General features: G+C 29.8%; 1 protein-coding gene across 1 annotated transcript; it reads right to left on the bottom strand.

Moving 5' to 3' along the window:
- Positions 1-2,072: 2,072 nt before the first annotated feature.
- On the bottom strand, positions 2,073-5,866 carry LOC114278114 (glucan endo-1,3-beta-glucosidase 14). Its single transcript, XM_028220116.2, is given in 4 exon segments — positions 2,073-2,382; positions 3,622-3,872; positions 3,875-4,648; positions 5,536-5,866. Coding segments are annotated over 4 exon segments (1,335 nt in total). The 5' UTR covers positions 5,756-5,866; the 3' UTR covers positions 2,073-2,292.
- Between the last annotated feature and the right edge of the window lie 6,547 nt (positions 5,867-12,413).

Genomic DNA, 12,413 nt, shown 5'->3' with positions numbered 1-12,413 from the left:
TATAATTTTTTGGTCGACTTGTCTACTCAAAGTGAACACAATGCATCCACCCATCAATTTTCTCTAAAAAACGCATTGTAGAAATAGTGCAAAAACGAGTAGAAATTGGACAAGATTGTAATTTGGGTAGATTTAATAGGTTGAAAGTTTGTTCCTATTCCAGTTTTTTGATCGGCAAAGAAGACTTTATTGATGAAGCACGTACAAGGTACAATGGAAAACATCAATAAAGAGGAGGTAGGAACTAGATGAAGCTCCAACCTCTTAGTTGGTGAGAGACCAACAAACACAAAAAAAAAAAAACACTGATGAAAGTTTGTTCCTATTCCAATTATGTTTGAATGATAAAAATTTTGAACCAAATACACATATTATTAGTAATGAGATTCATATATCAATACTATTCAAGCATTTGATTTTGTTAGTAATTATTGACAGGGAAAATAGTAAAAGTTAAATATTGTGGAACTATTAAATAGTTAATATTCCTCTAGGAATGTGATATTCCTATGGAGGAGTGGAAGAGTCGAATTTCTACTTAGTTTTAGAATGTGATTATTACTGAAATAGATATTTAAGAATCATTTTCTATATATTCCAATTCATTCCAAACATTGGAATCATAGCACCTGGAATTACATTTTCATTTCTTTCAATATTATTGTCATTCAAACATAGTCTTAAGAAAAATATACAACGTGCATTTCTAAAAGGTGAACATAGTAAGAAAATTATGATTTTTTGTGCTGAAAGTTATGCAAATTGTGGTGTATGATAAAATTATGAATAATAAATTTATAATGTATACCCTAAAATTATGAATTGTGAAGTTACATTTTGTGATGAGAAAAATAAACATTTTGTGATCAGAGAAGTTATAATATTTTTATGGTTTGTCATAAAATTTTGTGAACAAATTATAAAATATATACGATATACACTTTTTAGAGATAAACATAATAATAGTTTGTCTTTGTTTTCTTTGTGAAACTTTTTCACCCAAAAAATAAAAATAAAAAATAAAAAAAGAATGCACATAATAGCTTTTTTTTTTTTTTTTTTTTTTTTTTTTTTTTTTTTTTTTAAAGGTCTTAGTTTATTTCAAAGAGTTCTAGTTAGTTAAGCTTGATTTCAACACAAAATATAAAAATAAAGATAATTAAGTTGAGCATGAGATGTCCTAAATAATATATTGCATTTAATAAAAACAAAAATATATATATCTCAAATCACCACAAATATACATCATAATAAGAAAATTAATTTATGTATATAAAACAATAAAATTGATTATATTGCAGTACGAATTAATCTGACTGTAGGAATTATATATATTAGTCATTAAATATAATTAATTATATTAATAATAGAATTTTAAGGTTGTGTTTGGTAAAGCTTTCTAAATATAATTTGAGAGTAGGAGTTGTATTTTGAGTTTGTGAGTTTTGGAATTATGATTTGAGTGTGGAAAATTTGTTTGGTGAAAGAGTTTTGAATTGAATGGAGAATTTTTGATGTGACATATGATATTTTATACAAAACTTACAATTCATAACCAAACATACAACTCAAAATTCTATTAAAGCACATAAAAAAATTTTAAAATTTCGGAATATATTTTTTTCGAATATATAAAAATTAAAATATGTCAATTGCAATAAAAAAAAAATTGCACTGTTCCGGTCAACTGGTGGGACGACTGGTGAGGCCAAATTTCAAAAAAAAAAAATTCAAAAATTGCGCTTTACACAAAGTTTTCTACAGAGTTTTGTGTTTGTTTTGGAAATATAGTTGGAAAACTCTATCCAAACATGATATTAGAATGTGTGGGTAGAATTGTGATTTGAAAATCCTTCCAAACATAGCCTAAGTTTTTCGGATTGTGGGAGTGATTGTGGAGCCTATTAAGAGTTAAAGAGAAAGAGAACCTACATCCTGCAGAAAGAAACACCATTTTTTGTAACTTCGCAGAGCTCTCGACCAAGAAGAGTGAAAAAATTGGTCATTATATATTTGGACGAGCCATGTGAAACCCAATTTTAAGTGACATACAAGGTTTCCTCCAAAGAAGATTGCATAAAAAATTCTGAATTATATTCAAAAAGATAATCAAGAATTTTCAGCCATCAAGCATTACAAGAGTGTCAGTTTGTTAAGTACAAGAAAATACAATGAATCAAATAAGAAGTAACAATGCAACAATTTGTACATAGTGAAGAAGGTCAAATGCCTCGAGAAATTAGGTAACATCAAATGCGATGAGGGAATGAGAGATTGGAGTGTTTCAATCGGTCATTGCATCAAAATCAGAAGCAGAACCAATGCAGAAGTCGTGTAAACTAGTGAGTTCGCTGACCTGAACCAACCTATAAATCCAATGTCCTGAAAAGTTTGAACATTAGGAATAAAAAACATATAAAACAATGAATAAAAACATATAAAACAAAAACCAGAGAAAAATTATCCTATTTGTCTAATATTGTATTCCCACATATAAACACCCAAACAAGGGTTGGGTACTATGTCATCCGATGAACATCATAATCAAGAAACCAAGAAAAACAGATTGAAATCCAATGTTTGTATCAGAACAATTATTTAGGAAATGAAGAGCATAGCACAGAGAAATTAACGAACACAAAAGCAATCATTTAACATCCATATTTCCAAAAGAAATTATTTAGTTGATTTAACTTGTGCCAATAAATAACCTTGAATTGTCTGAAGGGTTATACTAGTAATCGGTTTTGGAAGAGTTATATCAAAATGGAGCACAGTATACAGACATATAGCACTTTGAGGAGGTGGTAGGACTACCAATTCTCCAATTAATCTTTGCTTTTTTATACTATAAACATTTGTTTGGTTGTGTGGAATTTCCTTAACCTTTTTACTACTTTTTCCTCTTGAAGTGAGCTTGCCAAATGGGTTTGTGGATGCATGTACCGTTATCATGGTAAGTATGAATATCAGGTATCATATCTCAAAGCCCTAACTTCTTGAATGTGACATTAGGGCTATGCATTTTTGCTAGAATGGATCATTCTATGCAAGAAATGCAAGAGGAACAGAAAACCATGTTCCAAAAAAATTATCGTTTCATCTAAAGTTGCATTAAAAGTAAAATGTTCAAGGCTTGAATCGATGATCAGAAACAAGAATTGATGATCCATATAATTAGGAATATAAGCAAGGTGTGACCACTAGTTACACAAAGTATGATATATAAAAAAAATTAAAAAAATCCTAAAACACATTAGTCCTTTGGCAACAAAATGCGGCACAACCCTGTGTGATCTCTATATGAAATTTATGCAAATGTCTAACTCGTGTTGATCATTGATATTATGGATATTTCTCGAAGAAGGTGCTTCCAAAAGCATTTATCTCAAGCAGCAAAACTCAATAATGAAATGACAGAAGTATTTCTAGGAAGGAATAGTTCAAGTGCCAAAAAATGATCAAATAGCCATGAAATGGAAAAACCGTATTTGTGTAACTAACATTAAGCAGAAATAAAATAAACCAAACCAAACCAAACCTTAAAGTCCCATCAAATGGGGTCGGCTATTAAGCAAAAATAAAATAAAAAATAAAAAAGAGGTATTTGCAAATTCATACCTTTAAGGAGAGAAGAGATGATGATGCTGAAGAAGGTTCAAGCCCATCAAACCCAATATCATAAGCAATGCTCCCATCAGGTTTAAACAGTCCAAAATTTCTCTCAGAGGTTGGTCCGGGCTTCAAATTCTCATTAAACAAGGCGAAAACATATCCCCGCACAGCAATCTTTGGCCTATAAGGCGTCCCCTTTTTCTTCAATAGCCTCTTACGCAAATTATAGTTGTAAGTCCTTGCATTTCTTAATGAGGCCCTGCTTCATTTTCATCCCCACGAGAAGCCCAACCGGTTTCTGAAACAATAACCTGTGTCTTCTCAAACCCCGCCTTTTCCAAAGCAGCATAAGCCGCATCAACCTGTGCATCAAACATGTTGTCATAACGCAATTTAGTCTTCGCATCATAGATCCCAGCATTCTTTTGGAAAAGAGCATAGTTGATGTCAATATGCTCGGGATCACTCATGTAGGCGAGAAATGGGTAAGCATTTATATAGAAAGGAGAACCAATATGTGAGAAGAACTGCAGAAGCGGTTTCATGTATGGAAGAATCGTGTCCTTGAAGGTGCATGCTGATGGAGGGTAGGAATTGGCAAATACAGCCTCAGAATGGGGTGATGAAACCTCGACTACCTTAGTCAGGTCAAGCCCGTCAAGGGCATCATAGACATTTTTCACCGCGGGCAACAAGACCTCCCAGAGTTCTTGATCAGTGCTGCCCAAGATCTCATTTCCCACAGCGATTCCACGAATGCGAGTTCCAGGGAGGAATGCCTGCACATTTTCTTTCACCCAATCCATCGCATGATCCTTGCTCACACTAATGTCCTTCAAATACTCATTCCCAAGGCCAACCACTATTTCAATTCCAGACCCTTTAAAGGCTTTGAGAACTTCATGATCAGCATCATAGATTCTGATGTTCTTAATCTTGTTTGCTTTGAGAAGCAACACTACAGTCCCAGGTTTTGGGAGATCGTCTGCTATCCTGCCATAATTTACTCCATACGTCCCTGTGAACGCAATCACTGTTCCAAATTTTCAAGCAGAATATCAGCCACAACATCGCAAATTTTAATTCCAAAAATCATGAGGAATAAAGAAAAGGAACAAAAAAAAAAAAAGAAGAGAACTTTAGGTTCTAAATGCAACAAACCAAGTTTAAATATATATATACATACAACTGCTCCAGATAAAATAATTTTGCATACTATTTCAAAAACTAGGTAACAATTTTTTTTTTTTTTGGTACTGATTTAGTGCTCTCTATCAAACAGAATAGAATGCTAGAACACCCTTTATTTGTGTTGCAATAAAATATCAACACTCAAACTCTTACTTTGTTTTTTTTTATATCAACTAGTTCAATCATTTATCAGAAGATTCCAGTTTCTTCAACTCAAACTCAAAAAATTTCTCTAGTTCAATCATGGCAGCAAGAACACTCTGCTAATAACTTTAATAATGCTCATGACCTTAGTCAATTAAAGTCAAGATGAAATGATTCATAATTTCTACATTAACCCATTGCACATTTAATTCAATAACATTCAAGAAAAATAAAATAAAAATAAAAAAGGGAAGTAAAAGTTCATACTGTTCAAAATTATGTTGCAAAAATGAATAAATGCAGCAGGCCAAGTTTGACTTCAAATATATATACACATATATACACAGCTAAACTATCCACATTAAATAATTTTACACATTATTTGAAAACAGAGTAGAATACCCATTATTTGTATAACTTCAAATATTTATTTATATTTCTCTAGTTTATAATCATGGTGGCAAGAACACTAGGCTAATAATAACTATAACAAAACTCAAAATCTTAGTCAGTTGAATCTAACCCATTATTCAAAATTCAATAACATTCAAGAAAAATTAAAAAGAGGGAAGTAAAAGTTCATACCGTTAGGAAAGGCAAGCAAAAAAAGGAAGAGAAAGAAAGAAGAAGAAAAGGATTCCATTGGGGATTTTGAAAGGTGAATCAAATGGAAAAGACCATTCCTTTTGTAGAAAACAGTGCGTGTAAAGAGTGGTGAACAGTAATCATTGAAAATGATAGCTTCGAGAGCGACGACACCTAGTGTGGTTTTGGGGATGCAATGCTTCCCTTGAAAGCATGCCATGAGAGGGAAAAAGAAGAAGATTCCTAGCCCTCATTCAGAGATGATTGATGGTTGATTATTATTGTTCCTTTTTGGAGGTGTTTAGATTTGGTTTTGAGGTGGGTTGGGAATAAATTCCAACTTTTTGTGTGCCTTTTTTTTTTTTTTGGTCTTTCTTTTCTTGGTGTTCATCAATCTGGGTCCTGCTCTATCAAGGTTTTTGTGAGAGATACATATAAATGTTTATATACCTTTCGTGATTGGATGACTTGAAGTTTAGAATTTGAGGAGGTGGGAGTGAGCAACTTTGAGATGGGGATTGGCCCCATCAACGTTTTGCCTCATTCAAGATTGGGAACACTAAATAAGTGTACTTTTTGACTTTTTATTAAATATGGATTGGGTTTGGATTGAGTTTGAAGTGATGTATTAGAGATGTGATGTGACTTAAATAAGATGATGTGATTTAAATAGGATAGTGACTTTTTGACTTTTTTCAATCTTCTCAAACTAGGCCTAAAAATAAATAAAAATCTGTCTTTTCTCCTTTCATGTTTACTCATCGTCATAAGTTTTGTTTTTGATAATTTAAAATATTTATTGCAATAATAAATATAATTTTAAAAATAAATTTTTTATATATTTTTTTTTTAGAAAAATGTTTCAAACCCCCTTTCCCTCCTACTCTCTTTGACCCCATTTCCCTCTCATTGGTCAGTTTTTCTTTTTCTTTTTCTTTTTCTTTTTCTTTTTTTCCTTCTCCTCCAATCACCACCCGTCACGTGTGTGTGGGGGTAGTGGGGTGGTGATTGGAGAGGGTCTCTATCAATACTGTATTTTTTATGTAGATCATAGATCGGGGGAAGTCTATTTAAAAAAAAAAAAAAAACACTACAAGCAAATTAGGCAAATTGTACCGAACAATCTCTCTATAAAATATCTTATCCAATTTTTTTATTTCTAAATTTTATTATTCATGATCTTGCTTGTGTGTGTATATATATATATATATTATATGATTTTTATTGTATAAAAATCAATATACAGTAATAAAATAAAATAATTTGGATGATAAATGCAAAATTTTAAATAATCAGTGGGTGAGTTAGTAGACCCTTTCTTTGTTGAAAAATGCTATAAATCTCACTTAAGTATCTCGAATGAAAATAGTGTGATTGAGATTTAATTTATACAGTTTGGGGTTGATATGCAGAACAAACTTGAATCATAAAATGATAATTCTAAATAATTCCTAAATAATTAAATCTGAATTTACAATATTACTATTTTTCATTTTGAGGTATATTCTCTATGATGTGTATTTCGTAGATATGATGATAAGGTACATTAATTTATATAATTCAGCACATGTTTGCATTAATAATAAAAACAAAGGACAATGACCCCATAATTTTGCACTGCATGTCTTGTAGCAGTCACAACTATACCCACACATAACCAATTATATTGAATCGACTATATGTTTGATCATGCATCATCAATAATTTTAAAGATTGAGAATTTAGACCCAAAAAATATATATATTTATGAAGAAAAATAACGTCTGGTTTAAATTTAATTCTTTTATGGTGAGATATATACTCAAAATGAATCTAAATTACACACTATTTGTCTACTATTTTTGTGTATAAATTACACATCATATATTTTTATTCAAATTGATCTATCTACATTTTATGTGGTTGATTCTAAGCAGGGCGGGTTTGGCTCAAAGTTGGCAAAGCTGCCTTTCTCCCCCAAAAATTGAGCCAAAAAAAGTCCCAATTTTTCCATAGCTATTATATTAGTCCACCAAAAAAAAAAAAAAAAAAAAATATCCACTTGAATTTGGAAAGTCCTAATAAAATTTGGTGAAAATTTAAAATTAATAGTTGGTTGATTTGGTGAATTATTTAAAACAAATGGATGAATGTTTTTGTTGGCAAAAATCAAAAAGTTGATTGATATGGTGAATGATTTTAAATTAATGAATGGTTGTTTTTCAAGTGCCTGTATTGCATATAGAACACAATTAATTATATCAATTACATTTGTTTCTGGAGAAATAAACTTCTTAAATTTATTAAAATTGATTGAATTTTACCTCGGTCAACTATATCACAAGAAAAATTAAATGTATTAGCAATTTAATCAATTAATAATATTAGTTAATAAGTTGAATTATGCAAGTTTGATTAGTACTTTTGTAATTAAAAATACAAAAAGGGTGATGTTTAAGTATACAGTTTGTTCACTTTTCATTTACTACTTCAACTTGAATTATTTTAATTTTTCTTATTTATTGTAAACTTTTTTTTATATATTTAAATAAAGTTTAATAATTATATGTCTGATCAAAATGTAAATACATAATCTTTTGATCACATTTTTTTTTTTTTTTTTGTCTTTTTTAATGTACAGTTCGCTTTGAGCCCCCAAAATGTCAAAGTTGGCCCTGGTTCTATGATTGATTCTTTGTTTTTAAATTATAATTATTTCACTTTTTCTCTATCAAAAATCAAAATAGTCAACTCAAATGAACTTTTTAATCTCAAGTTAAAAAAATTCTTAACTCCAAAAAGTTAATTATTATTATTTTTTTATTTTTTTGCGAAACTACAACTTTGTAGTTTGAAAGCTAGATATGCTTGGTTGTGTTTTGCTTTGATGAGCAATTTTTAAATTTTTTTTTTTTTTTTTTTTAAACACCTCATTTTTCAGAAAGCATTTGTTTCACACAAAATGAAAACAATACAAAATGGTGTTTTAAAGTTTTTGAAAACACAAAAACAAAAACATACATAATAACAATAAAAAAATTGAAAACTTAATTTTCATTCAAGGTGTTATTAATGTCACAAACATATTTGTTGTTTCCATCGTATTTACGCACATAGAGGACGGGAATGGATCGTCGGTCACCCTTTCCTGTCGCCCCCAAAACGACGTCGTTTTGGGGGCGAATTTTCAAAAAAAAAAAAAACACAGAAGAGGGAGGAAGGAGAGGAAGAGGGAGGGAGGAGGGAGGAGGAGGAGGAGGAGGAGGAGGGGAATGGCCGGACTAGAGGGGGCCATAAATACAGGGGAAGAGGAGGAGGAGGTGGAGACGGGTCGGAGGCGGAGACGACGGCGATCGCAGGTGCTGCTACGAGGTGGAGCTGCTGCGACCTGCGACGGCTGCGACGGCGGTTGCGACGGCTGCGAGGGACGAGGACGGCGAGCTCGCAGCCTCCTCCTCCTCCTCCTCCCTCCTTCCTCCCTCTCCCTCTTCCTCTCCTTCCTCCCTCTTCTCTGCGTTTTTTTTTTTTTGAAAATTTGCCCCCAAAATGACGTCGTTTTGAGGGCGACAGGGGAAGGCGACGGGTGATCCGGATTCCATAGAAGACATCTTTATCTTTAATTCCATTGAGTCGTAGCATTGTCATCCACTTTGATAAGTACACGATCATAAATACTTAACAAGAATGTCATATAGTAAAAAAATTATTAAAAAAATAAATGTGTGAATTAAATTCTTCCTAAATTTTATCCATACATCAAATTTAAATTTATGTCATATATATATATATATATACTAGCATATGTCCGTGCCTTTAGGCACGGTGTAAATAATATTAAAATTAAAATGCAGTTATAAAAATATATTTTAAAAAAAAATTCTTAAAGAACTTGTAACATTTTTGCTTGTATTACATGTTCTATAAAACTCAAATAAAATAACAACTCTCTCTAATGTTAATGCAAATTAAGAAATAAACATATAAGATTTATAATGTTCACCAATATTGCAAATCAAAATATCAGACTAAGTAAAAAAAAAAATTGTAAACACTGAACAAAAAAACAAAAACCAAAGTTATTGTATACTAAATCTATAATAAAAAGAAAAAAAAAATACTAAATCTATATACTAAAGCACATCAGTAAGTGTTCTACAATCTCAACAAATTAAATTGAAAATTAAATATCAAACAATACATAACAGACTATACTTTACAATTCCAAACAAATCAAATATAAAAAAAAAAATTAAATATCAAATAATGCACACCAGACACTGCTCTGCAATTTAAAAACAATTTGAAAACACATTAAGCACACAAAACTGCAAACTCAATATGCATTTTGAGCCAAAAAGACACTACCCATGTCTTTACAAAATATGCGTTGAAAAGATTAATATTAGATAATTAAGTACGTACAACGTGAATAATAGCGTGTAATGTTTTCTACTTTCCGCTTCCCTCTTCACTCTCCCTATTCTTTCCGTTATATTAAAATTCATTGTTGTCTTTTTCTTCTTTCCTTAAGAACTAATAAGTAAAATAAAAATTTTAAAAAAACTATATTCTATAATTAAAAACTTCATTTCATTTTTCATTTTCTTCTCTTATATGTTTATTATGATATGTTGTAAATGCAACATGTGTTCAAATTAATGTTCAAACAAATATATTAATATTTTGTACAAATGCTTACTTTAACATGGTTTAGAAAAATATTTTATAATCAATCAAAACAATTGAATAAATATTTAAAAAACAATAACTCATAAAAATATACATAAAAAAGAGTATATGGCACTATGCAATTCTTACAAAAATCTATATAAAAACAAAAATTTAATAAATATTCGAAAAACAAACTTTTTAAAAATGTTGAGAAACCATATCACAGGATTTGCATGTTCCTTTCCTTTGCTAGAAAGGATAGCCTTTTCTGTCTGCTTTGATATTGCTTTGTGTTTTTCCTTTGCTTTTGTCCATAAAAAATAAGTAAAATATATTTATAAATATATTTTTAAAATGATAAGAAAATGCATGCGAATATAAGTTACTCGTAGGCTTACCTCACGAATGCAAATAGTATTAAGGTCACGCTCATCACGAACAACAACATTAACATTTCTTTCTTAAAGAAATTGAATCTATATATACAAAAATTTTAAAGTGATAAATAAAACTTTGTACACATAAATAAGGAAAAAAAAAATCATTTTTTTCTTGATATTACCATTCGGTGTAAGTCTTCATCCACCTATAAAGTATGAGGAAAAAAATATTTATTAGAAGAAAATTAAATATGATAAGTTTAAAATAAACAAATAAATAGGCCTTACATTATAAGAGATGTACTTAAATTTATATGGAAAAAAAAACAAACAAACAAACTTGACCAAAAATAGTGATATTGTCCATAACTGTTGTACTTCAACCTAAAAATGTTTGGTTATATAATTATGGCTATTCAATGATGCATTTTAACAATCACATTAAAATGTAAAATTAAAATCAGACCTAGCAACATAAAGAGTATTAAAATGGAAACACAACAATTGTCCAAATTTGAACTCTTCTCTTCCCCAACTGACTTCAATTTTATAGTGTTGAAATTAAACTTATTATTATCATTTAGAAAGTTCAAACATAAATAGATGCCACCAAAAAAAAAAATGTTTAATTAGCAATTTATACTAACCATCAAGTAAAACTAACACTACACATTGAAAAATACAATAGAACATTCCCAAACAAAATGGAACAAACAACCCCAAGTTCATAATAAAAAATGAAAAAAATACAATCGAACAAACAAACAATGGAACAAACTATACGTACTAGAAAAAAATTAAAAAAACACATTGGTTAAATCATGCCTACTATTTTGAATTGTAGGAAGGGAATAAAATAAATTTATCGTCTATCTTATAATTCAATTAAAAACACAATTGAAACTGTTAATCACTTCAATAATTAATTATCTATACTATTATATTAAATGAATCCCCAAAATAGTCTCTTGAAGCTTTTGCCACCTAAAAATAATATAATTAAAAAAAAAACCTACACCTCCACGGTTTAACTGTCCACGTTTTGTACCTTTACCTTTTATTGCTCCACACCTACAACTTCTCCCATTTAACTGCCCAATTATATATTTTTTTTTATAAAAAAACTTCATCCCGACGCCTACATACACGTTCTATTCCTTTACCTTCATTTTATTGTTCCACAGTTCCACAAAGTTCTCAAAAGTTTTCTTCACATCGACAGGTTTGCACATTTTTGTTGTCTTTTTCTTACTAAAGTTGCTCACTGTAATTTTCTTAATCAAACTATTGCTGTTTTTATGTTTAACCTCAACCATTTTGTTAATTTTAAAACTGACTATCCTCAAGTAAAAATATAAAAATAAGCATTATTAGATATGTTTTTTCGTACAATTTATTTTTATGTTATTGGTATGTAAAATACCAATTGAGTATTGTAAAAAAATTTCTTCTTCTTCCCGTTCTTTCTAAATTTCTTTTTCTTTTTCTTTTTTTTTTAAAATATTTTCAACCATATAAAAGTTCAATCTAAATTAAAAAAAAAAAAAAAAAAAAAAAAAAAAAAAAAACATGTATACATTATTGTTTGATGTTTGATTTAGTTGATCATGTTGATTGAAAAAAATGTATGTGTTATAATGTGGATTTTGAGCTTATATTTTTATGAAAAACTTACACGTCCACTATTTAACTATCCTCGTTTTGTACTTTCACCTTTTATTGCTTCACACCTACAACTTCTCTCATTTAACTGCCCAATTATATATTTTCTTAAAAAAAAAAAATACTTCATCCCTGCACCTACATACACGTTCTATTCCCTTACTTTCATTTTATTGTTCCACAGTT

This window comes from Camellia sinensis, chromosome 4, assembly GCF_055761805.1.
Source record: "Camellia sinensis isolate YWXY chromosome 4, ASM5576180v1, whole genome shotgun sequence".
Classification (NCBI taxonomy): domain Eukaryota; kingdom Viridiplantae; phylum Streptophyta; class Magnoliopsida; order Ericales; family Theaceae; genus Camellia; species Camellia sinensis.
This window is presented reverse-complemented; position numbering and strand designations above follow the sequence as displayed.